Source organism: Chiloscyllium punctatum, chromosome 2 (assembly GCF_047496795.1).
Source record: "Chiloscyllium punctatum isolate Juve2018m chromosome 2, sChiPun1.3, whole genome shotgun sequence".
NCBI lineage: Eukaryota > Metazoa > Chordata > Chondrichthyes > Orectolobiformes > Hemiscylliidae > Chiloscyllium > Chiloscyllium punctatum.
Window position 1 is genome coordinate 15,119,226 of NC_092740.1, and position 25,963 is coordinate 15,145,188.

The 25,963-nt window shown below is 42.7% G+C and overlaps 1 protein-coding gene across 11 annotated transcripts in view; it reads left to right on the forward strand.

Moving 5' to 3' along the window:
• Nucleotides 1–25,963, forward strand: part of add1 (adducin 1 (alpha)) — a 189,815-nt gene that overhangs the window by 108,041 nt on the left and 55,811 nt on the right. For all 11 annotated transcript variants that reach the window (XM_072594254.1, XM_072594181.1, XM_072594264.1 and 8 more), the window contains 3 exons: nt 6,782–6,931; nt 13,748–13,891; nt 15,846–15,944. In XM_072594254.1, coding sequence (XP_072450355.1) covers nt 6,782–6,931; nt 13,748–13,891; nt 15,846–15,944 — 393 coding nt within the window. The remainder of the gene's footprint in view (nt 1–6,781; nt 6,932–13,747; nt 13,892–15,845; nt 15,945–25,963) is intronic.

Genomic DNA, 25,963 nt, shown 5'->3' on the forward strand with positions numbered 1-25,963 from the left:
GTTTACTTTCACCCTCTTTACTGTAATTTTGGTCACCTTTTGGTAGATTTTAAAATGTTCCCAATCCTCTGCCTTGCAATGTAGCAAAGCTTAGTGGCATGTTTTCTTTTCAAAGTGGGAGGCTGCAGCCTATAGTTCTTCTATAATGTGTTCTCGTACAATCCTGCATTATAGAAAAGTTGTGCTTTAGAAACAGCGCTTAAGGTATTGGTGATGTAATCACATTACAGCCAGCACCTATTTTAAAGGTTCATACTGTAGGAAAAGTGTCCCCATTTCATCAATCGTATTACAGTGTATTCATGTTTACAAAATGCATGTTATAGCAGAACAACCTGTACTGGTGGTATTGCTGGACTGTTAAGCCAGAGACCTAATTAATGTTTTGGGGATCTGGGTTCGAATTCTGCCATGGCAGATGGGGGTTTTGAATTTAATAAAAATCTATAATTAATAATCTAATGATGACCGTGAATCCGTTGTCAATTGTTGTAAAAACCTAAAGGTTCACTAATGTCCTTTTAGGGAAGAGAGCTGCTATCCTTACCTGGTTTGATTGACATGACCTACTCCAGACCCACATTGTCCATCTAAGGCAATGGTGTTAATGAATGCTGGCTTAGCCAGTGATGCCTTCATTCCATGAATGGATTTTTTTTAAAAAATGATGCTTTCTTTAATTTCTCTGGTGAGCCATAGTTGGTTTATGCCCTTTCTGGAACCCTCTTTCCCCATTGGGATGTATCTTTGCTAAGAGTCATGAACTGTCTTTGTAAACAATTTTTTAAACAATTCATTTACAAGACGAGGGTGTCAGTGTCTACGAGAAAGTGAGGACTGCAGATGCTGGAGATCAGAGCTGAAAAATGTGTTGCTGGAAAAGCGCAGCAGGTCAGGCAGCATCGAAGGAGCAGGAGAATCGAAGTTTCGGGCATAAGCCCTTCTTCAGGAATGAGGAACGTGTGCCAAGCAGGCTAAAGTAAAAGGTAGGGAGGAGGGATTTGAGGGAGGGGCATTGGGAATGTGATAGGTGGAAGGAGGTTAAGGTGAGGGTGATAGGCCGGAGAGGGGGTGGGGACGGAGAGGTCGGGAAGAAGATTGCAGGTCAAGAAGGCGGTGCTGAGTCCGAGGGTTGGGACTAAGATAAGGTGGGGGGGGAGGGGAAATGAAGCTGGAGAAATCTGTATTCATCCCCTGTGGTTGGAGGGTTCCTAGCGGAAGATGAGACGCTCTTCCTCCAGGAGTCGTGTTGCCATGGTCTGGCGATGGAGGAGGCCAAGGACCTGCATGTCCTTGGTGGAGTGGGAGGGGGAGTTGAAGTGTTCAGCCACAGGGCGGTTGGGTTGGTTGGTGCAGATGTCCTAGAGGTGTTCTCTGAAATGTTCCGCAAGTATGCGACCTGTCTCCCCAATGTAGAGGAGGCCACGTTGGGTGCAGCAGGTGCACTAAATGATGTGTGTGAAGGTGCTGGCGAATTTGTGATGGATATGGAAGGATCCCTTGGGGCCTTGGAGGGAAGTGAGGGGGGAGGTGTGGGTGCAAGTTTTGCATTTCTTGCGGTTGCAGGGGAAGGTGCTGGGAGTGGAGGTTGGGTTGGTGGGGGGTGTGGACCTGACGAGGGAGTAGCTGATAAGGGAGGGAAATATATCCTTGGTGGTGGGAACTGTTTGGAGGTGGTGGAAATGACGACGGATGATAACGATGTATCTGGAGGTTGGTGGGGTGGTAGGTGAGGACCAGTGGGGTTCTCTCCTGGTGGCGATTGGAGGGGCTTGGTTCAAGGATGGAGGAGTGGGAAATGGAGGAGATGCGGTGGAGAGCATCGTCAGCCACTTCTGAGGGGAAATTGCGGTCTTTGAAGAAGGAGGCCATCTGGGTTGTTCGGTATTGGAATTGGTCGACCTGGGAGCAGATTCGGCGGAGGTGAAGGAATTGGGAATATGGGATGGTATTTTTGCAGGGAGCAGGGTGGGAGGAGGTGTAATCTAGGTAGCTGTGGGAGTCGGTCGGTTTATAGTAAATGTCCGTGTTGGGTTGGTCGCCCGAGATAGAAATGGAGAGGTTTAGGAAGGGGAGGGAGGAGTCTGAGACAGTCCAGGTGAATTTGAGGTCCAGGTGGAAGGTGTTAGTAAAGTGGATGAACTGTTCAACCTCGGAGCATGAGGCAGCGCTGATACAGTCATCGATGTAGCAGAGGAAAAGGTGGGGGGTGGTGCCAGTATAGCTACGGAAGATGGACTGCTCCACATATCCTACGAAGAGGCAGGCATAGCTGGGGCCCATGCGGGTGCCCATGGCTTCTCCTTTTGGTTTGGAGGAAATGGGAGAATTGGAAAGAGAAGTTGTTCAGAGTGAGGACCAGGTTCAGTCAATCGGAGGAGGGGGTCAGTGGAAGGGTACTGATTGGTACGGCGGGAAAGGAAGCAGCGGAGGGCTTTGAGGCCTTCGTGATGGGGGATGGAGGTGTATGTCCATGATGAAGATAAGGCGTTGGGGACCAGGGAAGCGAACATCATGAAAGAGGTGGAGGACGTGGGTGGTGTCCCGAATGTAGATGGGCAACATGGAGGAGCTGGAGGGCATGGGTCAGTGTCTGGGCTAGCATTTATTGACCATCTCTAATTTGCCAAGAGGACAGTTAATAGACAACCGCTTTGTTGTGGATCTGTCCCTTGTAATGGACAACAAAGAGATGGCAGACCAGTTGAATGCCTATTTTGGATCTGCCTTCACTGAGGATGACACAAATAGTCTTCAGGAAGTGCTAGGGACAGAGGGTCAAGCATGAAGACAGAACTGAAGGAAATCCTTATTAGTCAGGAAATGGTATTGGGGAATTGGTGGACTTAAAACCCAATACGTCCCCAGGGCGTGATGCTCTACATTCCAGAGTACTTGCGGTAGTGGCTCTAGAGATAGCAGATGCATTGGTGATCATTTTCTCGTATTCTGTAGACTCTGAAAGAGTTCCAATGAACTGGAGGTTAGCTAACGAAACCCCATTCTTTATAAAAAGGAGGGAGAGAGAAAATGGGGAATTATAGGCCAGTTAGCCTGACATCGGTGGGTGGAATAAAATGCTGAAGTCAGTTATCAAGGATGTGATAACTAAGCATTTGGAAAGCAGTGACAGAATTGGACCTAGTCAGTGTGGATTCATTAAAGGGAAATAATGCTTGACAAATCATCTGGAAATTTTTGAGGATTTGACCAGTGGTGTGGACAAGAGTTAAAAGATTAGTAAGGGAAGTTAAAGCTCATGGTATCGGACACAATGTATTGACATGGATAGAGAACTGGTTGGCAGATAGGAAGGAGAGAGTTGGAATAAACTGGTCCGTTTCAGAGCGGCAGGAAGTGACAAGTGGGGTACTGCAGGCATTCAGTATTGGGATCCCAGCTGTTCACCGTATACATTAATGATTTGGACAAAGGAATTGAATGCAATATCTCCAAATTTGCAGTGAAGGTAGGCAGTGTGTGTTGTGAAGAGGATACTAAGAGGCTGTAGGGTGACTTGGACCGATCTGCTGAGTGGGCAAGTACTTAGCAAATGCAATACAATGTGGATAAATGAGATTATCCACTTTGGTCACAAAAACAGGAAGGCAGATTATTATCTGAATGGTGACAGTTTAAGAAAAGGTGAAGTGCAATGAGACCTGAGTGTCTTGGTGGAACAGTCACTGAAGTTTGGCATACAGGTGCAACAGCAGTGAGGAGATCTACTGGCATGCTGACCTTTGTTGCAAGAGGATCTGAGTAAGGATGTCTTGCTGCAATTGTACAGGGCCTTGGTGAGGCCACACCTTAGGTTTTGTGTATAGCTTTGGTCTCCAAGTCTGAGGTAGAACATTCTTGCTATTGAGGGAGTCCAGCAAAGATTCACCAGACTGATTCCTGGGATGGCAGGGCTGACACATGAAGAAAGGCTAGATTGACCGGGCTTGTACTTGCTGGAATTTAGGAGGATGAAGGGAGCATCTCGCAAGCATATAAAATCCTGATAGGACTGGACAGGGTATATGTGGGAAGAATGTTTCTGATGTTGGGGAAGTCCAGAAATAGGGGTCACAGTCTCAGAATAGAGGGTAAGCCATTCAGGACTGAGATGAGGAAGAACTTCTTCACTCAGTTGTGAACCTGTGGAATTCTCTCCCACAGGAAGCTGTTGGGGCCATTTCATTAGATATTCAAGAGAGAGCCCTTGCAGCTCAAGGGATCAAAGGGTCTGGAGAGAAAGCAGGAATGGGATACTGAAATTACATGATCAGCCATGACCATATAGAACAGTGGTGCAGTCTTGAATTACTGAAGGTGCAGGAGTAGGCCATATATTTTTTAAAGTTTCTGTGGAGTTGCATCTAGGCTAGACCAGACAAGGATGGTAATTCCCTTCCCTAAAAAGACGCTAGCGAACCAGAAGGTTTTTTCCTAAAATCAGCAATTTTAGACTCTTAATTAGACTCTGAATTTAGTGTAAATTTGAAATTAAATTTCCACCATCTGCTGGGGCGGGATTTCAGCCCAGTTGCTGTGCCCCTTTCTCAGGTCTGAGAAGATCAGGTTTAACCTAGTGTGGAGATGTGTCCCCATCAGCAACTCTGCTGGAGCTATCCCTATAGTTGTGAGAGGGGTGATTCTGTAGTCAAACCAGAGCTGGGCCAGTTTTGTATTGACTGACTGAAGGGCTATGGGCCCTGACTACATTCCATCAACAGTACTGAAGACTTGTGCTCTCGAACTTACTGTTTGTCTAGCCACACTGTTCCAGTATATCGACAACACTGGCATCTATGCAAGAACATGGGTCATTGCCCAGGTATGCCCTGTACGCAAAAAACAAGGCAAAGCCAACTCAGACAATTACTACCCCATCGATCTAGTCTTGATCATCAGTAAAGTGATGGAAGATGCTTTCAAGCAGCATCTCCTTGGCAATAACCTGCTCACTAGCACCCAGTTTGTGTTCTTCCAGGGCCACTCAGTTCCTGATCTCATTACAGTGAATTCCACAGGTGTGGTGAGAATGATGACCCTTGACGTCAAGGCTGCATTCAATTGAGTGTGGCTTCAAAGAGCCCTAGTAAAACTGGGCTCTTATTTCAGCGGCGACACAACAAAGGGGACTCGTGGCTAGCAACTAGGTCCTTGATTCAGGGTGCACCTAAGAAGGACTGTAAAGTTGAACACTTCCTTTATTTATTTTTCTGCTTTTGTGTTCTTTGGTTTATTTTTCTGTTTTAAGATGGCACCAGAGTGTGGCGATACTGTACATTTTTCTATGTATTTTGTACAAAATATGTGTGATAATAAATGACTGAATGAACTCCCAGTCAGTTCGGAAAATGATTGATTGTTGGAGGCTATCCATCTCGGATTCTGGATATCTCTGCAGGATTTCCCCAGGGTGGTGTCGGCCCAACCATCTTCAACTGCTTCAATGACCTTCCCTGCATCATAAGATTAGAAGTAGAGATGTTCACCGATAGTTGAACAATGTACAACACCACTTGTGACGGCTGAGATACTGAAGCAGTCCATGTTCAAATGTAATAAGTTCTGGAGAGTATCCAGGCTTGCCCCAACAAGTGGTAAATAACATTCACACCACCTAAATGTTAGGCAATGACGATCTCCAATAAGAGACAATCTAACCATCATCCTTTGATCAGTGGTGTTACCATTACTGAATACCTGACTACCAATATTCTTTGGGTTAACGTTGACCAGAAACTCAACTAGACTCTCCACATAAATACTGGCTACAAGAGTCAGAGGCTGGGAATACTGTGGCACATAACGTACATCCTGCCTCCCCAAAGCCTAGCCATCATCAAGAAGGCACATGTCAGGAGTGTGATGGAATATTCCCCACTTGCCTGAATGGGTGCAGATCCAACAACACTTATGAAACGTGACACATTCCACAACAAAATAGCCCACTTGCTTTGCATCATATCTAAAAGTATCTACTCCCTCTGCCACCAATGCTTAGTTGCCGCAGTGTTTCCCATCTACAAGGCACATCAGGAATTCACCAAAGATCCTTACCCAGCACCTTCCAAACTCCTGACCACTTTCATCTGGAAGAATAAAAGCAGCAGCAGCACCACCACCTGCAATTACCATTCCAAGATCCTCACCACCCTGACATGGAAGCAAGTTGTTGTTTCTTTACTGTCACTAGTCCAAATCCTGGAATTCCCACCTTTAGAGCATTGTGGTCTACTGCAGCACATCGACTTCTGCGGTTCAAGAAGGCAGCTCACCACCACCTTCTCGAGGAATGGCAGTAAATGCTGATCAGCCAGCAATGCCCATGTCCCATGAGTGAATAAAAACATTAAATTTAACACAGTTGTTTGTATCCCAGGTTTCTGCCTCAAACTGAATGCTAAATTTCTATTGCGTGTTATGGTCACTCCTTTTTTCATAAGGGATCTTCCTTCATTCTGAGACATTACTAAACCTGCCTCATTACACATGACCAGATCCAAAAAACGCCTAATCCCTGGTGGATCCATGATGTACTGTTCTAGAGATCTCCTGACAAAAACATTGAATTCTTTCTCCTGCTACTTGTGCCCATTTGATGTAACCCAAAAACTTGGCAGATCGAATTTTCTTTAAGTGCCTTTTATTATGCTCTTGTTATATCTTGGTTTATTCTCTGTCCCATCCTTTCTTTTATTTTGTGAATGCAATGTGCATTTTCTCTTATTCTAAACTTGGTTTTGTCAGTTTGTAACAACAATATTAATTGTTTTGTGCTTTACAGGTTAAAGTTAATCTTCAAGGTGATATAATTGATCGGGGCTGCACCAATTTGGGAATAAATCAGGCTGGCTTTACCTTGCACTCTGCCATCTATGCAACTCGTCCAGATGTCCGATGCATTGTACACATTCACACACCAGCTGGAGCTGCAGTAGGTTAATTTTTTTCTTATGTTTCTTAGTCTGTCTGAATTGAGGCAGTTCTCATTTTCCCAAACCAAGCCATTTAATATTTTCTGCAACTTCTATTGACATATTACATAACTGAGATTGCATGTTAATATATGGTCTAGATGTGTATGTAGTGTACTGGTTTTAGTAGAGAAAGGTGTGGTTATGGACTGACTTATTCTGTTGCAGTTAGAGTAAAAATAATTCTGTTCACTGTGTAGGTTCATTCTTAAAATAATTCAAAATTATCCCACTGTCTTCTCTTATAGCTTTGCATTTTTCTCTGCTTCAAATATTTATCCACTTTTCCAAAAAGAAGGCAATCATCTTTGCATGAATCAATACTCCATGCTTCAACAAAGTGTTTTTTATAATCTATTTTAAGAAAAAATAGATTTTTAAATATTACAATAAATACAAAACATTGCAATTCAAAACAGTACAAAAATAGTACAAAACTAAACCCAAATAATAAAAAAAATTTCCCAACCCACCCTCCTATATGAAAGCATAAGCACATGTAGAGAAGTATAAAATTTAAAAAAAAACTAAACTAGCTATTTAACTAAACAAGTAAATACCTAACAACAAACAAATACTAATAACTCAGCCCAGCCAAACAAAACACTGATACATTCACAGTTCCTCCTCCCTGGATATTGGACTCATGAAACACAATCGTTACGGCTATATAAAAGCCCTTGTAAGTGTGGCAGATAAATCTGTGTCCAGGTATTTCAAAAAGGGTTGCCATGTCTTGTAAAAATTCTCAGTTTTGTGGTGTACCATATTTGTGAGAAAATCCAGGGAAATATGCTCCATAACAATCTTCCGCCAACCAAACAGGCCTGGGGGATTTTCTGATATCCAACCTAGCAGAACATAAGAATATTGAAAAGTTTTTTTTCTTATGTGAGTCTGCAGGAAATACAATGGGTAGGCCCAAAAGGAGAGAAATAGGGTCCTTAAACCCTGTTTTTATTTCCTGTGATCATTGTAAATTGATGATCAAAGACTTCCTGCTGAGCAAAGCCTACATTTCCTATATATTCTCTGGAAATCTGTAATTTTAAACTCTCTTTAATTTTGTTGTGGATTTCTGTGTCTCAATGAAAATACTCTCCGTATCTATGGCTTGAACTTATGACATGAGAAATAGAAGTAGACTAGTTTTTGCCTGGATAGGTGTAGTACCAACAACACTCAAGAAACTTGACTCTATCTAGGACAAGGCAGACCACTTGATTGATCTCACCATCCACCACTGACAATCAGTAGCAGAAGTGTGTGTCATCTACAACATCTACTGCATTAATTCTCTAATGTTCCTTAGGCAGCATCTTCAAACCTCATGGTCATCCCTATCTGGAAGGGCAGGGACAGCAGATACATGGGAACACCAATATCTGCAAGGGCTCCAAACCACACAACATCCTGATTTGAAACTATATCACCATTCCTTCAGTATTGCATGATCAAAATCTTGAAATTCCTCTCGTCGAATTATGTACCTAAATCAAATGGACTGCAGCAGTTCAAAAATGCAGCTCACTAAATTGTCTCAAGTCCAACTAGCGGTGGGCAATACATGCTGTCCCAACCAGCAACATTCACATCTTAGAACTTAGAACATTACAGCACAGTACAGGCCCTTTGGCCCTCAGTGTTGTGCCGCCCTGTCATACTAATCTGAAGCCCATGTAACCTACACTATGCTTGTCTATGAATGGATTTATATTTTAAAACAAACTGTGTAACTTAGTTTTGAATGTGTTCATTATTATAGCCTCTTCTGATTTCTGGAGTACAGAATCCCAAAATGAATTACCCTTTGAGAAGAAAGCTTAAAAATGTGTTGCTGGAAAAGTGCAGCAGGTCAGGCAGCATCAAAGGAGCAGGAGAATCGACGTTTCGGGCATAAGCCCTTCTTCAGGAAGCCCTTCTTACATTCCTGAAGAAGGGCTTATGTCTGAAACGTCGATTCTCCTGCTCCTTTGATACTGCCTGACCTGCTGCACTTTTCCAGCAACACATTTTTAAGCTCTGATCTCCAGCATCTGCAGTCCTCACTTTCTCCTTTTTTGAGAAGAAATTCATCCTCACTTCATCTCAATAATAAATGGGTGATTCCTTATTCTAAAACTTCACTTTTAGTCTTAGCTTCCTCCAAAAAGAAAAAAACATCCTCGCAGTTACCCGATCAAGCCACCTCAGCATCTTTGATTGTTTCAATACAATTATTGCGCACCTTCTAAGTTCAGGTGGTAATATGTCCAACCTGCTCAATCTTTTCTCCTAAATCAACATAAGAGCTTTCACCAAACTGCTCTTGAAATTTTAATAACATTTTAATCTCTCCTTAAATTCAGATAGCAAAACTGTATGCAGTGCTTGGTGTGGTTTCACCAACACTTCTACAAGTATATCAGGACTTCCCTGCTTTAGTATTCTGTTCCTCGTAAAGGCCAGTATTCCATTTCCCTTTCTATTTGCTTGCAATAACTATTTGCTAATTTGATGGGATTTATCTATGATACACCCAATTCCCTCTATGTTGCGTCTCTCTCAATTTAAATAATTGTCTGCTTTCCTTTTTTTTCTACCAAAGTGAAAACATCACACTTTTCCCACATTTAATTCCATCTGCCAAATTTACTCCCCACACTCACTTTTGGAATGACAGCATTATCTTGAAAACAATACATACAGACATCCTGCCTACGACATTCTCATAACGTCATGTATGAAGTTCATTGCCAGTGTGATGCTGAGTATTTTGACGATATGTCCATACGATTGACTGATGGAATCAAGCAAGCTGTTTCCTAATAGGCAGAGTACAGACTGTACTGAACTAGCCTGCACTTAGAAACCCAAAAAAGTTTACTTGAAATGTAATTTTACAATTGAACAATTGTTGAATAACCGTGAATAGGTTTATAGATAGACAAACAACCAGTTTAGATGATTGGCCATGATCTTAATGTGGCTCATTTACACTTGCCAGAAGCAATATTCGTATGCAGTGAACCATTTTCAAGCAAATAAAAGTAAAATGTTCAAAGCACATTTTTCAGTTACCCAGAAGCATGTGGGGCCTATAGTTCATTGTTGCTTTCTCCATTCCAGCATCTCAGCCAATCAGACCCCAATTCCCAGCCAATCGACACCACCCATTTGTATGAACTCTTGTTTGGAATTGCACGTTTGAAATTTGACATTCTCTTGTTTGTTTTGATAAGTTGTGATGATGCTGTGGCTTTAAGACATTATTGTATCTTTTTTTTGAAGAGAAGTCATAAGGCAGAGATGAAGAGCAGTCTAACAAAACCCCTAGATAAACAACTTATGAAGCCTTTTTTTTTTAAAAGTTGGAACAATGGAGGCAACGTTGATTGTGGCCAGCTCGCTTCAGACCAGGATTTCTAGTTTTTTCTTAATTTTTAGGTTCAGCTTTAAATAGTTGCTTTTGTGGACTTGAAGAAATTGAAGCTATCTTTAGATTACTTAGTGTGGAAACAGGCCCTTCGGCCCAACAAGTCCACACCGCCCCGCCGAAGCGCAACCCACCCATACCCCTACATTTACCCCTTACCTAACACTACGGGCAATTTAGATTGGCCAATTCACCTGGCCTGCACATCTTTGGACTGTGGGAGGAAACCGGAGCACCCGGAGGAAACCCACGCAGACACGGGGAGAACGTGCAAACTCCACACAGACAGTCGCCTGAGGTGGGAATTGAACCCAGGTCTCTGGCGCTGTGAGGCAGCAGTGCTAACCGTGCCACCGTGCCGTTCCCCCTCTTGGTTACAGCTAGACGCTGGGGATTCTCTCTGCTACTGGGTTAACTGTGAGACAAATCTATTTTTCTGACTTTTTTGCTAAGGAATGTTACTACATTAAAACAGTTAATTGGTAATAGTTACTGTATCTATTAATCAGTTAAGTTTCCAACAGAATTAAGTTATTCTAAATTCCACTTTCTTTGGTTGTATCTTAACAGTAGTGTTAAAATAGTGTTTTGCTTAACATGGAGTGGAGCATTGCATTTGACTTTAACATAAGTAAAAGTTAGAGTCTTGGCTATCTTTATAAAATGTTTTAAGGGGGTCTGGTCTGGTCCATAACAACAGGGTGTAGGATGAAATGCTTTGGTAACTTGTATATCTTTCCAGCAACATCCAAATTCTCTCTATGAATTCAGTGAAGGTGTGACTAGTCATGTAGATAAAGGGGAATCAATATATGTAGGTATGTAGATTTCAAGAAGGCATTTGATAAGGTTAGTACAAGTCAAGGGCTCATGAAGTTAAGAATAATATATTAGTGTACATGAAAGATCGATTAACAGGCAGGAAGCAATGAGTACGACTAAGTTGACAGGCTGTGATTAATGAGTGCTGCGGGGATCAATAGTTCGACCTCATGTCGATGACTTGCACAGAAAGAATAGTATATCTAAGTTTTCTAGTTGGTACAAAGCTGACTTCAAATGTAAGTTATGAGGAGGACATAGGCTGCACAGAGATGTTGACAGTATACATGGACGTGCAGCACAATGGCAAATGGAGTATAACATGGGTAAGGTTCACTTTAAGAATTTGTTTTTAAGAAGTGTAAAACTTGTGTGAGTTTGTATAAGAAATTCAAACAACAACAATTAGGAAGGAAAATGGTATGTTAGCAGTTACTGCAAGAGGACTGAAGTACAAAAGTACAATTGCTCTTGCAGCAATTTTACAGGGTTTTGGTGAGACTGCACTTACAATACTGAAGTTTTTGTCTCCTTATTAGGGATGACTATGCTTACATTAGAGGTAGTACTGCGCAAATTTATTGAATAAGTTTCTAAGATGAGAGGGCTGTGATGAAAGACTGAGTAAAGTGTGCCAATATATTCTGAAGTCTAGAAAAATAAGAGGTGATCTCATTGAAGCAGGAGATTCTGAAGAGGTTTAGATTAGATTAGATTAGATTACTTAGCGTGGAAACAGGCCCTTCGGCCCAACAAGTCCACACCGACCTGCCGAAGCGCACCCACCCATACCCCTTCCCCTACATCTAACACTACGGGCAATTTAGCGTGGCCAATTTACCTAACCTCCACATTTTTTGGACTGTGGGAGGAATCCGGAGCACCCGGAGGAAACCCACGCAGACAAGGGGAGAATGTGCAAACTCCACACAATCGGTCGCCTGAGGCGGGAATTGAACCCGGGTCTCTGGCGCTGTGAGGCAGCAGTGCTAACCACTGTGTCACCGTGCCAACCACTTAATAGGGTAAGTGCTGAGAGATTTCGACTGGATGGTAAATCTGAATCATGGGATATAGTGTCAGCTAGGACTCAGATGATAAATTTCCATGTGAATCTTCGAAATTTTCCAAAAAGTTGTGGTTGCTCCATTGCCAATGAAATTTAAGGCTGAGATGGACTGAACTTTAGTGACCGGCATCTAGGGACAGTTGGATAAATAGAATCAAAGCACAATGTCACTCATCATCACATTGAATGGTGAAATAGTCTTAATGAGCTATATTGTCCATTTCTGCTCTTGGATCCTGTGTTTTCTGTCTTAGTCCAATCTTTCATCCCCCTCTGTTTCAATTTCTATTTCTATCCCTAATTAGACAATGAATTTACACATTCTAATTTACACTTGTTCGTTTAAACATTATGTTTCTGACTTCATAATCCTTTAAAGCAATGCATGGTTGCTTGTCTTGTTGAACTGGATCGTAGTTGCCATGTAGGGGACAATAGTGATAGAGGTCCACAACACAGAAAAAGGCATTTCGGCCCATCAAGTCTGCGCCAGTCAAAAACAACCACCTAATGCTAGTTCTATCCCTCACTTTCAGCAGCTTGCAGAACAAAATATTTGGAGATTAAATGGGAAAGTCTAAAATAACATTTTATCAGTCTCTTTCAAAACTTTTGGCTATTAAATGATGGATCGGTTGAAAAGCTGGAAACTGCCCTATTTGTTGTCATCAATATTCAGTAGCATAAACTATAGGCATGAACCCCTGTGAACCTGCTTTTGCTAGTCCTTGCTACTTTTCCAGTTTGCACCCTCTCTTCAAATTTGGGAAGAGAGTGTTTGCTTTTTTTTTAGAAACCGCTTTTAATGAGGCTAAATTTATAGCCTTCTGGGTAGTCCATTTCAGTATTAAAGACCCGAGACTTGAATTTAGTTTTCTTAGAAAGCTAAAATATTGTAGCTGTATTTGATGAAAATTGCTATTCTTTGATAAATACGAACTCCAATCAATGTGAAACTCGATACAGAATGCAAGAGCCAAGCTGTTTCAATTCGGAGATAATGTGGCCTGCAGCTTTGTGTATCGGGCAGGTGCATTGATGGAATTTATATTCACTGCTGAAACGCTATGTTTGAAACATTCAAAAATCTGTGTTTTGCACTGCAGTATGATTATATATAATTCATACATAATACTTATGTAAAGCAGCTATTGGGTATTAATCTGAAATGCAAATGTTTTTCACTTTGCATATGTTTCAAGCTTGACTATGGTATTGATAAGTCTGATTTTTAGCTAAACTCCTTTTCTAAGGGTGACTTATAAGGGTTAAATGGTATAAAGTTTAAAATATTCTGTACTTCACACATGGTTTACTGATTCTATTAACTTGAGTAAGATGATAATTGATAAAGCTTGAATTTTATGCCTGGTTGTGTTTTAGATACAATGAGTGTAAAAGTCCTTTTTTTCTTAAATGCTAGTTTTCTGATGGCTAAGCAACATTTTCGATTATTTTCTGTTATACCAGGTTTCAGCAATGAAGTGTGGCCTACTGCCCATTTCTCCAGAAGCATTGGCACTTGGAGAGATAGCTTACCATGACTACCACGGAATTCTTGTGGATGAAGGAGAAAAGATTCTAATACAAAAAAATCTGGGCCCCAAGAACAAGGTCAGTTTAATTCAAATTGCAGTAGTTTGCCTCTGCTAATGCTGAAAGTGGTGTTTGGCAAGTTTTTGAACTCTCCAATATATTTTACAACAGTTTTTTGAAATTTGACTGTATAATATGACCCAAATTAATTAGAAATACAGAGATCAAATTATGCTTGAATGTGAGTGTCAATTAATACTCTCTGATCAATCAAATGCTGATCCATTTTGATATGACTTCATTTCCGAATACTCTTAATTCAAGGAAAAGTTGTAACTAATCCAAGCGTAGAGTCATGAAGTTCATTCCTACCTATTTTCACTAACAAAGATCCTAATTCAGACAATTAAGTCAGGTGTCACCATCTTTCTGCTCGAAAGCTGTAAGCAACTTTTTAACAACAAGAACCAAATTGAATGTTAACTGTTTTAGCAGTGCAGAAACATTTAGTGGTTGGTGAATTTTCTCCTGGAAGGCTATTCTACCTGATGAAGGAGCAGTGCTCCGAAAGCTAGTGCTTCTAATTAAACCTGTTGGGCTATAGCCTGGTGTTGTGATTTTTAACTATTTTAGAAGACTTATTGTTAAGAAAGAATCTGTACGATTCAATTCAGCCAGCAACTAAGTGAAGTCTCTTTCACTGGTTCATTATTTCATTAGTTATTCAAAGATCTGCCTATCTTTAATCAAGATACATATAATCTTTTCATCAACGTATCTCTTAAGGAAATGTACCATTATGATACTTCATGGCAAAAGTTGATAAAGTCAGAGGCATATTTATGATTTATACCATGAAGCTTGCCAACACAAAAGTAACAATTTTCACCTGTTCCTGACATGTCAAATGTGAATGTTTCCTGACCAAATACAAGTCAAAATAATAGTCTGTATGTATTTTTAATTTTTTTAAAATTGATTTTGCTTTGGAGATGAGAGCTGAAGGTGAATGTGAGCAGTAGCCTTCTTTCTCTCTGCCTCTACTTGGAGATGGACTTGTCTTAAAATCTGGTTTATTGACCATTATTGCTGCAGTTTTCATCACCAAGATGTGATGTGAGCATTGATCAGACTTTTCAGATGGCAAGATTTCCTACCTGAGGAATCAATCCTGACTAATCATTCAGTCCCACAACTAAGAATATTAATTAGCCAGAAATGGGAATTCCACTCCTGACTTGAATGTAAGTTTCACTGCCAGAGTGCAGGCCAATCTCATTAGCTGACAGCTCTGTCATCTCAAGAGTGTCTGGGTCAGCAATAGCCAAGACTGGGGCTACAAGCAGTCCCCATCTTCTAAATCCTGGGGACCAGGACTGAACTCTCATGGGAGAGGGGAGGGCAGCTCAGGCCTGGAAACGGTGAGGAGGGGTGGACAGCCTGAACAGGAGATCAATGAGAAAGTAAGCAATTGCAGTGGACAAACTGAAGGGGATTATTGGTAGGCCACTATAGGTTTCCACCAACTCCCGGTTTAAGACCCGAACAAGGTGACCAGCCCTACGTGATTACCACTCTATCTGAGTTCCTTCCATCAGCCTCAAAATTGAGTCTGGTTAGCGGGAAGGGACTGAACTGGAATGAGAGCAGGTGGATATTCTGGCCCTTGTCTAATTGCTGTAAGATTGTAGATAGTTAGGGACAATGTTGGATAACTTTGATTAACTGTCCGTGGAATATTATAGGTGCCCTTACTTGCAAACCCATCAATGATGGACTGTACAGTCCTGTCCATTGTAACCTAAATGGTTACTAGTTTAAGTATGTTACCATTGTATTAGTGTTAGTACAAAATATTTAGCATTATTGACAATAGAGCATAAGTTAGTTCGTGTTTCGGTATTATTTATGCAAAGCCCTGTGATATCCTTTTTGTTGATGATGACCCATGCTGAAAACTTTTTTTTTACTAGCTGAAAATATCATGTTGGTAATGTGTTACTTTGCTTAAATTGTTCTTATTTTATACTAGGTGCTCATTCTAAGGAACCACGGTCTGGTTGCTGTTGGTGAAACTATTGAGGAAGCTTTCTATTACATTCACAACTTAGTTGTAGCCTGTGAAATTCAGGTAGGAGATTGATATCTAACAGTCAAGTAAAATATTTTCTGTATGAAATAGACACTGAATTGAAAACAAAACGTTGTGTATCATAAAAATATTAATCTATTAAAAAGGATTACAGGTGTGCACAGGTATTGTTAGTAATGAGTAAAGTAAAATGTCTGCTGACACCACAAAATGGATTCAATATGGATGTAGGTATGCTTGCTGAGCTGGAAGGTTCTGTTTCAGACGTTTCGTCACCATACTAGGTAACGTCAGTGAGCCTCCGGATGAAGCACTGGTGGTATGGCCCACTTTTTATTTGTGTTTAGGTTTCCTTGAGCTGATGATGCCATTTCCCATGCTGTTGTCGTTTCTTGTTTTTTTTCTCGTGGGGTGGTAAATGGGATCCAAATCAATGTATTGTTGAGAGTTCCGGTTGGAATGCCATGCTTCTAGCAATTCTTGTGCATGTCTCTGTTTGGCCAACCGGGGAGACACGTGAGAATTCTTAGAAGCATGGTACTTTATGATTCAATGATTTGCCCATGATATAGTACAGAAGAGGCCCTTTGACCCATCAAATCTGCACAGACAAAAAAAACTCAGTCTACACCAGTCCCATTTTGCAGCACTTAGCCCATTGCTTTGAATGTTATGACAGTACTTTACAAAGATGGTGAAGTTTCTCAACAATCTTCCCAAGCAGCGTATTCCAGGTTCCAACAGCACTGAGTGAAAATTCATTTCTCAAATTCCCTCTAAACCTTCTGCAATTCCTCCTTTAAAATTATACCCCTTTGTTATTGACCCTTCAAATAAGTGGGAACAGCTGCTTTCTGTCCACCTGTCCGTACCCCTCATAAGGAGAAAGTGAGGACTGCAGATGCTGGAGATCAGAGCTGATAATGTGTTGCTGAAAAAGCGCAGCAGGTCAGGCAGTATCCAAGGAACAGGAGAATCGACGTTTCAGGCATGAACCCTTCTTCAGGAATGAGGAAAGTGTGTCCAGCAGGCTAAGATAAAAGGTAGGGAGGAGGGACTTGGGGGAGGGGTGTTGGGAATGCGATAGGTGGAGGGAGGTCAAGGTGAGGGTGATAGGCCGGAGTGGGGGTGGGGGCGGAGAGGTCAGGAAGAAGATTGCAGGTTAGGAAGGCGGTGCTGAGTTCGAGGGATTTGACTGAGACAAGGTGGGGGAGGGGAAATGAGGAAACTGGAGAAATCTGAGTTCATCCCTTGTGGTTGGAGGGTTCCCAGGCGGAAGATGAGGCGCTCTTCCTCCAACCGTCGTGTTGCCATGGTCTGGCGATGGAGGAGTCCAAGGACCTGCATGTCCTTGGTGGAGTGGGAGGGGGAGTTGAAATGTTGGGCTACGGGGTGGTTGGGTTGGTTGGTCCGGGTGTCCCAGAGGTGTTCTCTGAAATGTTCCACAAGTAGGCCGCCTGTCTCCCCAATATAGAGGAGGCCACATCGGGTGCAGCGGATGCAATAGATGATGTGTGTGGAGGTGCAGGTGAATTTGTGGCAGATATGGAAGTATCCCTTGGGGCCTTGGAGGGAAGTAAGGGGGGAGGTGTGGGTGCAAGTTTTGCATTTCTTGTGGTTGCAGGGGAAGGTGCCGGGAGTGGAGGTTGGGTTGGTGGGGGGTGTGGACCTGACGAGGCAGTCACGGAGGGAGTGGTCTTTTCGGAACACTGATAGGGGAGGGGAGCGAAATATATCCCTGGTGGTGGGGTCCGTTTGGAGGTGGTGGAAATGATGGCGGATGATACGTTGGACATGGAGGTTGGTGGGGTGATAGGTGAGGACCAGTGGGGTTCTGTCCTGGTGGTGGTTGGAGGGGCGGAGCTCAAGGGCGGAGGAGCGGGAAGTGGAAGAGATGCGGTGGAGGGCATCGTCGACTAGGTCTGGGGGGAAATTGCGGTCCTTGAAGGAGGCCATCTGGGTTGTACGGTTTTGGAACTGGTCCTCCTGGGAGCAGGTGCGGCGGAGATGAAGGAATTGGGAATATGGGATGGCGTTTTTACAGGGCGCAGGGTGGGAGGCAGTGTCGTCTAGGTAGCTGTGGGAGTTGGTCAGTTTATAGTAAATGTCCGTGTCGATTCGGTCACCCGAGATGGAAATGGAAAGGTCTAGGAAGGGGAGGGAGGAGTCTGAGACAGTCCAGGTGAATTTGAGGTTGGGATGGAAAGTGTTGGTAAAGTGGATGAACTGTTCAACCTCCTCGTGGGAGCACGAGGCAGCGCCAATACAGTCATCGATGCAGTGGAAGAAAAAGGTGGGGGGGTGGGGCCAGTGTAGCTGCAGAAGATGGACTGTTCCACATATCCTACGGAGAGGCAGGCATAGCTGGGGCCCATGCGGGTGCCCATGGCTACTCCTTTGGGTTGGAGGAAGTGGGAGGATTGGAAAGAGAAGTTGTTCAGGGTGAGGACCAGTTCAGTCAGTCGAATGAGGGTGTCGGTGGAAGGGTACTAGTTGGTACGGCGGGAAAGGAAGAAGCGGAGGGCTTTAAATCCTTCGTGATGGGGGATGGAGGTGTACAGGGACTGGATGTCCATGGTGAAGATAAGGCGTTTGGGGACCGGGGAAGCGAACATCATGGAGGAGGTGGAGGGCGTGGGTGGTGTCCCAAACGTAGGTGGGGAGTTCTTGGACTAAGGGGGATAGGACCGTGTCGAGGTTTGCAGAGACGAGTTCGGTGGGGCAGGAGCAGGCTGAGACAATGGGTCGGCTGGGGCAGTCAGGTTTGTGGATTTTGGGCAGGAGGTAGAAACGGGCGGTGCGGGGTTGTGGGATTATGAGGTTTGAGGCGGTGGATGAGAGATCCCCTGAGGTGATGAGGTTCTCATAATCCTATATATCTCAATCAGGTACCACCTCAGCCTGCTCTGCTCTAAAGAAAACAGCCCAAGCTTTTCCAGTCTCTCTTCGTTGCTGAACTACATCATCTAGGCAACATCCTGGTGAATCTTCACTGCAGCCCCCTCCAGTGCAATCGCATCCTTCCTACAGTGTGGTGGCCAGGAGTCCACGCTCTACTCCACCTGTGGCCTCCCAAAGTCCTGTACAGCTCCAACATAATCTCATTGCTCTTAAAATCTATGCCTCCACTGATAAAGGCTCTAACAACATTCCAGATGGATTGAATCTAGATGCTAATCTCTGGACGCTCCATTCTGTGCATTAGCCCAAAGGCACTAGTGTCCCTTGCTGTTGGAACCAGGACAATATGCCTTCTTAACTATCCCTTCAGGGATCTATGACAAGCACCCCCAAGATCTCTTTTGTTCCTCTGAGCTTCCTAGTGTCTTTCCATTCCTTGAGTACTTCTTTGTCTTATTACTACTTCCAAAGCACATCATCTCTAACTTGTCAGGGTTAAGTTCTACTTGCCACTTTCTTCCTTAATGTTAACTACCCAGCTGCCATTGTGTCATCTACAAACTTGAATATCATCCCTCCACACTTTTTTTTTCTATTTTGTTTATGTATTTTGTGAAAAATAAGAGAGCCAGGGATAATAAGGGACTTGCTGATCTCTGTGGTACACCACTGCACACTGTGCAGTCTCAGCCTTCCACCATCACCCTCTTTCTCCTGCTACTGAGCCCTTTTGGATCCAAGTTGCCAAGTTATCCTGGATCCCATGTATTTTGACCTTGTTGAGCAGTCCTCCATGTCTCTCAAGTAAAGGTATTTACAAACTGATATGGAAAGGTTAGGTGAATGAGTCAAAACTTGGCAGATGTGAATAAGTGAGAGGTGGTTCATATTAGTCGGATTTATCCAAGTGGAGAGGAACTTCAGAGTGCTTTGGTGCAGAGGGATCAGGGTGCATGAATCATCGAAAACAGGAAGGCAGGTGGAATTTTTGGCATTTATTGATAAATAGATTATTTTAAAAAGTAGGGAAGTGTTGCTGCAACTGTAAAAGGCATCAGTGAGACCACATCTGGAGCATTGTGTAGTTTGTTTCTGTTACTTGAGGAATGAAGTTACAGTGGAGGACTTTCAGAGGAAGTTCACTGGACTGATTCCACAGTTGAGCAGCTGGCTTATGAAGAAAGTGAGCAATTTAGACCTAAACTGTCTGGAGTTTAGAAGAATGAAAGATTTGAGTTGAGGTATGCAACACTATAAAGGGGATTGACAAAGTAGATGCAAAAAGGAACTCCGAGCATCAGTCGGCAGTTCATGTAGGGCAACCTAGAATGAGAGGTTAAACGCTTAAGATAAGGAGTAGCAGATTTAAAATGGAACAGAAATTACTCCTCCCCAAGGGTTGTGAATTTATGGAATTCATACCCCAGAGAGTAGGGGATACTGGGACATAGACACGTGTTCAAATAGTAATGGGTTGAACGGTTATGGACAGCAGGCAGGAAAGTGGAATTGAGGCTGAGATTAGATCAGCCATGAATGTGTTAAATGACAGTGCCAGATCAAGGGGTTGAACTACTGATGCTCCTCGTTCTTATGTGGGACCTTGTTATATACTTTGCTGAAATCTATATAAACTATAGCACTGCAATATCCTATCTGCACACCTGGTCACTAGCTCTCAAATTTTAACTCAAATTTGTGAGGCATGATTTCCCTCTGACAAAGCCATGCTGGCTATCCCTGATAAAACCATATCTCTCCAAATGGAGGTCAGTTCTCCTTTTTTTTAGGTTTTTCTCCAATAGTTCCTGAGGGGACTCGCTAGTCTGGTTTATCTCTGCCACCCTTCTTGAAAAATGGAACCACGTTAGCAGCCCTCTAGTCCTTTTGCATCTCCCCTGTGGCCAAAGAGGAATTAAAAAATTTAGGCCATAGTCCCCATAACTTTTTCACTCATCCTTCACAGCAGCTTAAGATTTAGCTCATCTGGATCTGGGGATTTGAGTAGAGTGTGTGGTGCTGGAAAAGCGCAGCAGGTCCGGCAGCATCCATGGAGCAGGAGAATTGACATTTCGGACATAAGCCCTTTATCAGGAATTTATCACCAGTATCTGGGAATTTGTCCACTTAAGTCAACAGAAGCCTCCAATATTTCCTCTTTGCCCATTCAAACTGAACCTTTTAGTCCCTCTTGCCTAGAGCTGCCGCCTCCAAAGTTTAGATGGATGTGAAGCACTCATTTAACATTCAAGCAATGACCTTCAACTCCAGGCATAGATTGCCCCATTGTTTCTTAATGGACCCTACTCTTTCCCTGGTTATCTTCTTCCCCTTGATTCTCCCTAATCTTACCTGCCATTAATTTTTCATGTCCCCTCCCTGCTCTTCTGATTTGCTTTCTTAAGTGCACTTCTGCATTTTCTATATTCCTCCAAGGCCTCCATTGAATTGCTTCCTTTAGTACCAGTCAAAAGTCTCTCTCTTCCTCCTTGTCCTGTCACGAATATTCCTCGTTCTCTAGGCTTGTTGCTTCTATATTTCACCCTAAACTGAACATGTTGGGCCTGTAATCTTGCCAATTCAATTTGAATAGAAAGTGAGGACTACAGATGCTGGAGTATCAGAGCTGAAAATGTGTTGCTGGAAAAGCACAACAGGTCAGGCAGCATCCAAGGGACAGGAGAATCGACGTTTCGGCATCAGCCCTTCTTCAGGACCTGCTGCGCTTGTCCAGCAACACATTTTCAATTCAATTTGAATGCCTCCCACTGTTCTGCAGTAGATTTTTACCCAGAAGTAGCTGTTCCCAGCCTATTTTTGCTAGATCTTGTCAATCTTAATAAAATCTGAAAATAAAATTTTCAAAATAAATTAACAAAAAATCTTTAATTGTTTTTTTCAGCCCATCTTTTTCCATACCAAACTTAAAACATATGGTGTTGTAGTGGCTATCATAAAAATGCTGTCTTACTGCCATCTTGATGACCTTATCTGGCTTTGTTCCCCAAAGTTAGGCAGCGCAAGCTTGCCTGAATGCATTTCAGGAAGTATGCTCACTCTAAACCCTTTAAACTGTGACTATCCCAATTAATGTTAGGGAACTTAAAATCCCCTAATTTAATACCCTGTCATTGTTTTTGTGCATCTCAGTGAATTGTCTACATACTTCTCTATTGCCCGCTTACTGATTGAAAGTCTATACTACACTCCCAGCAGTGTGAATGTACCTTTTTTTAAAATTTCCAAACTGCACCCACAAAGCCTAATTTGAAGACCTTTCCAGGATATTGTCCTTCTTTACTGAGCAATTGATTTAGTCATTAGCTGTACAGCATGGAAACCGACCCTACGATGCAACTTGTCCATGCTGACCAGCCATCCCAAAGAAATCTAGTCCCATTCCCGGCATTTGGCCCATATCCCATTAAACCCTTCCTATTCATATACCCATCTAGATGTCTTAAATATTGTAATTGTACCAGTCTCCACCACTTCCTCTGGCTGTCATTCCATTAATGCACTACCCTCTGCCTGAAAAAGTTGCCCCTTGGATCATTTTGAAATCTTTCCTGTTTCACCTTAAACCTATGCCGTCTAGTTTTTGGACTCCCTGACCCTGGGGAAAAAGCCCTTGTCTATTTACCCTATCCATGCCCCTCTTGATCTTACAAACCTCTATAAGGTCACCCCTCAGTCTTCAATGCTCCAGGGAAAATAGCCCCAACCTATTTAGCCACTTCCTATAGCTCAAACCTCCAACCCTAGACCAGAATTGCATGCTGTATTCCAAAAGTGGCCTTACCAATGCCCTGTACAGCTGCAACATGACCTCCCAACTCCTGTACTCACTGCACTGATCAGTAAAGGCAAGCATACCAAATGCTGCCTTCACTATCCTGTCTACCTGCAACTACTTGATTAATAATGCGACTCCACCACCACCTCTTACAGTCTCTCCTCTGTCTTGCCTAAAGCTCCTATACTCTGAAATGTTGAATGGCCAGTCCTGCCCCTCCTTCAAACTACTATAGTCCATGCCCTTAACTTAACTGTCTCACCTGTAGTACTGCTAGCATTAAAGTAGATGCTATCCAGCCTCGCCTCACTCCCTTGAGACTCAACTTGGCTGCATGCAGTTTGCCTTAGTTTCTTTACGAAAGTATGCTATGTTCCTATTAAACTAACACTGTCTCCTACCCCCGTCCAACTAATTAAATTTCTCCCTACGGCTCTAGCAAGCTGACCCGCAAGGAAATCAGTTCCATTCTCAATCAGGTGCAAACAGTCTTGCTTTTGTAGGTCCCAGTGATCCAGGGATTAGTACCCTTCATCCTGCGCCAACACGAGTCACACATTCATCTGCCAAATACTATTTCTGCACTCACTAACAAGTGGTGAGAGAGTAATCGAGAGATTGCAACTTTTTGACTTGCAGCTCTTTAATCTGCTGCCTAGCTCCCCAAATTCTAAATGCAGGATGTCTGAGCTCATTCTGCCTATGTTGTTGGCACCAATGTGTACTACCACCTCTTATCACCCTTTCTCCTTCAGTCCTCCCTGCAGCCACTCAATGACATCCCTGAGCCCGGCACCCAGGAAGTGACACAACATTTAGCAATAAGCTGTGTGGCTGCAGAAACACCTATCTGTTTCCCGAACTAGTGAATTCCCTATCTATCACTCCTGCTTTCTTCCTCCCCTCCTGCTCAGTTAGGCTATTTGTGGTGCTGGTCTGTGAGCGGGACTCCTGTGCGTCATCTGCCTGATTCTCTTTGATTGCCTGGTGGCCACCCATTCCTTTCATTTCCAGTCACTTGAGTTGGGGGGTGTGACCATCTCTCTAAACATGCTATTCACCTAACTCTCAGCTTCGCAATGTGCTACAGTATTTCTAGCCACTGCTTAACCTCTGAAACATAGAGCTCACATGTTTGCTGTTGGGAGCAGTAGGGTCCATGACTTCCCACATGACAGGTGACACATTCCACTCAGCTGAGTTTACCTGCCATGATTTAAAATTGAACTTACTTATTCTGACTTGCTAGCTTTTCTAATCTTAAAACACACTCCATTTATTTTAATCTCCTTTGCTTATTCACTGACTTTTGTTTATTCCTGATGCTTCTCAGTTAATTCCTTTAATAGTGTCCCAGCTCTAGTGCTTTGACCTGTTCCTGCTTCCACTGATCTGTTAAAGTGGTTAGGAAAACTAGACAGGAGGGTAAAAAAGACTTACTGAATTGCCCTGCTGGTTGCACAGATGCTTTATTATACACATATACTCTCTGCCTCAGCTGTTTCAGGACTTGATTTAGTGCAAATAGATGGACTTAGTGTAGTTTAGTCTTTGTTGGTCAGTGTAGATATGGTGGGCCAAAGGGCCTGTTTCTATGCCATATGATTGTATGGCTATCTGGGGCTAAAAGTTAATACAAAGTCAGTTAGCTATCCAAGCTACAGAAGCCCCACCCACCAGAGGAGATTGTTTATACTCTCCTCAGCTCTAAAAGGCATTTGTTGGTCTACACTTATTGTTTAAACTCTACTAAGCAGTTGATGCTATCAAAGAACTAGCAGCAATTAGTGCTAGATTCTTAGGCATACCCTTGAGAGTGTGGTGCTGGAATAGCGCAGCAGGTCAGACAGCATCCGAGGAGCAGGAGAACTGATGTTTCGGGCATTAGCCCTTCAGGATTCTTCTGCTCCTCTGTTGCTTGGCCTGCTGTGCTTTTCCAGTGCCCCACACTCAACTCTGATCTCCAGCATCTGTAGTCCTCGCTTTCTCTAAGGCATATTCCCATACTTGGCAAACTGCCTGACTCCACTCCCTTTTGTTTGCCCTTTATTGAATTTTGGAAAGCTATTTATAAGTAGGCAATGAGATCAGTTTTTCTCACTCATGGCATTGCTTGATATCCATCTTGTGGGTTTCAACTTTTGAGACCAGCAGGACTTAGTCTGATTGTGATTGTAATTGTAACTTTTACCAGATCAGAGCAGCTAACTTGGCTAACCCCAGCAGTCAGAACATGTCATCTTCATATAGTTTGTTTTATCCATTCAATAAATATCTTCATGCGTTCTTAATTCCATGTTATTGGTAGCCTTTTTAGGTGTGACTTATTTGTATTAGATCTCTTCTTCAGTCAATGATATTCAATTTGTCTCATTAAGATTAATAATTTTGTCAGTTTCTAAAAGTGTGGCATCAGGATGAAGAGCTTATGCTCAACGTCAACTCTCCTTGGATGCTGCCTGACCGGTTGTGCTTTTCCAGCGTCACACATTTAGACTCTGATCTCCAGCTTAAGCAGTACTCACTCTCTTCCCAATTTGATCAGTTTGTCAGACTTGAAGAATGAAAAGTAAAATACTCTGCAAATTCCACTGTATGCATTCACATTGTAAAGAATATTCCTAGTTTGAGGTTTGCTGCCACTTTCAAAATCTGTTCATTATTCCAGGATCATTCCAGAATGCAAAGAAAACCTCCAGTTTCTTAAAATCATCTGTAACCCATCTTTTTGGAAAATGTTTGTTTATTCAATGAGACGTAGATGTTGCTGACTGGCTAGCATTTATAGCTCCATGCCTCATTACTCTAAGGCAGGTGTTGATGAATTACTTTGTCAAACTGCTGTAGTCAGTGTGGTGTAGGTATACCCTCTCTGCTGTTTGAAAGGTTATTCCAGCATTTTTATCCAGAAACATTGAAGAGATCGCAATTATAGTTTCAAGTCTATTAGCAAGAAAAAGCAGGGTAGATAAAGATAAACCATTTCCACTAGTTGGGAATTCAGAGTATTAGATGCTGTTTTAATCATCTTAGCTGAGGAAGAATATTTTGGCTATTGAGGGGATGCAACAAAGTTTTCCCAGACTGAATCCTGGATGGCAAGACTGATGTACAGAGTAAAACTGGATATTTAGAGTTTAGAATAATGTTGTAGAATTTAATTGAAACCTACAAAGTTATAACCGGGTTAAACTGACTAGGTGCAGGAAGGATGTTCTCTGATCAAATGTCCAGATCCAAGGGACACAGTCTACAGTAAGTTTTTTACGACAGAAATGAAAAGAAATTTCTTCACCCAGAGAGTGGTGAGTTTGTAGAATTATTTGCCACAGGAATCTGAGGCCAAAACATTGAAGGCTTT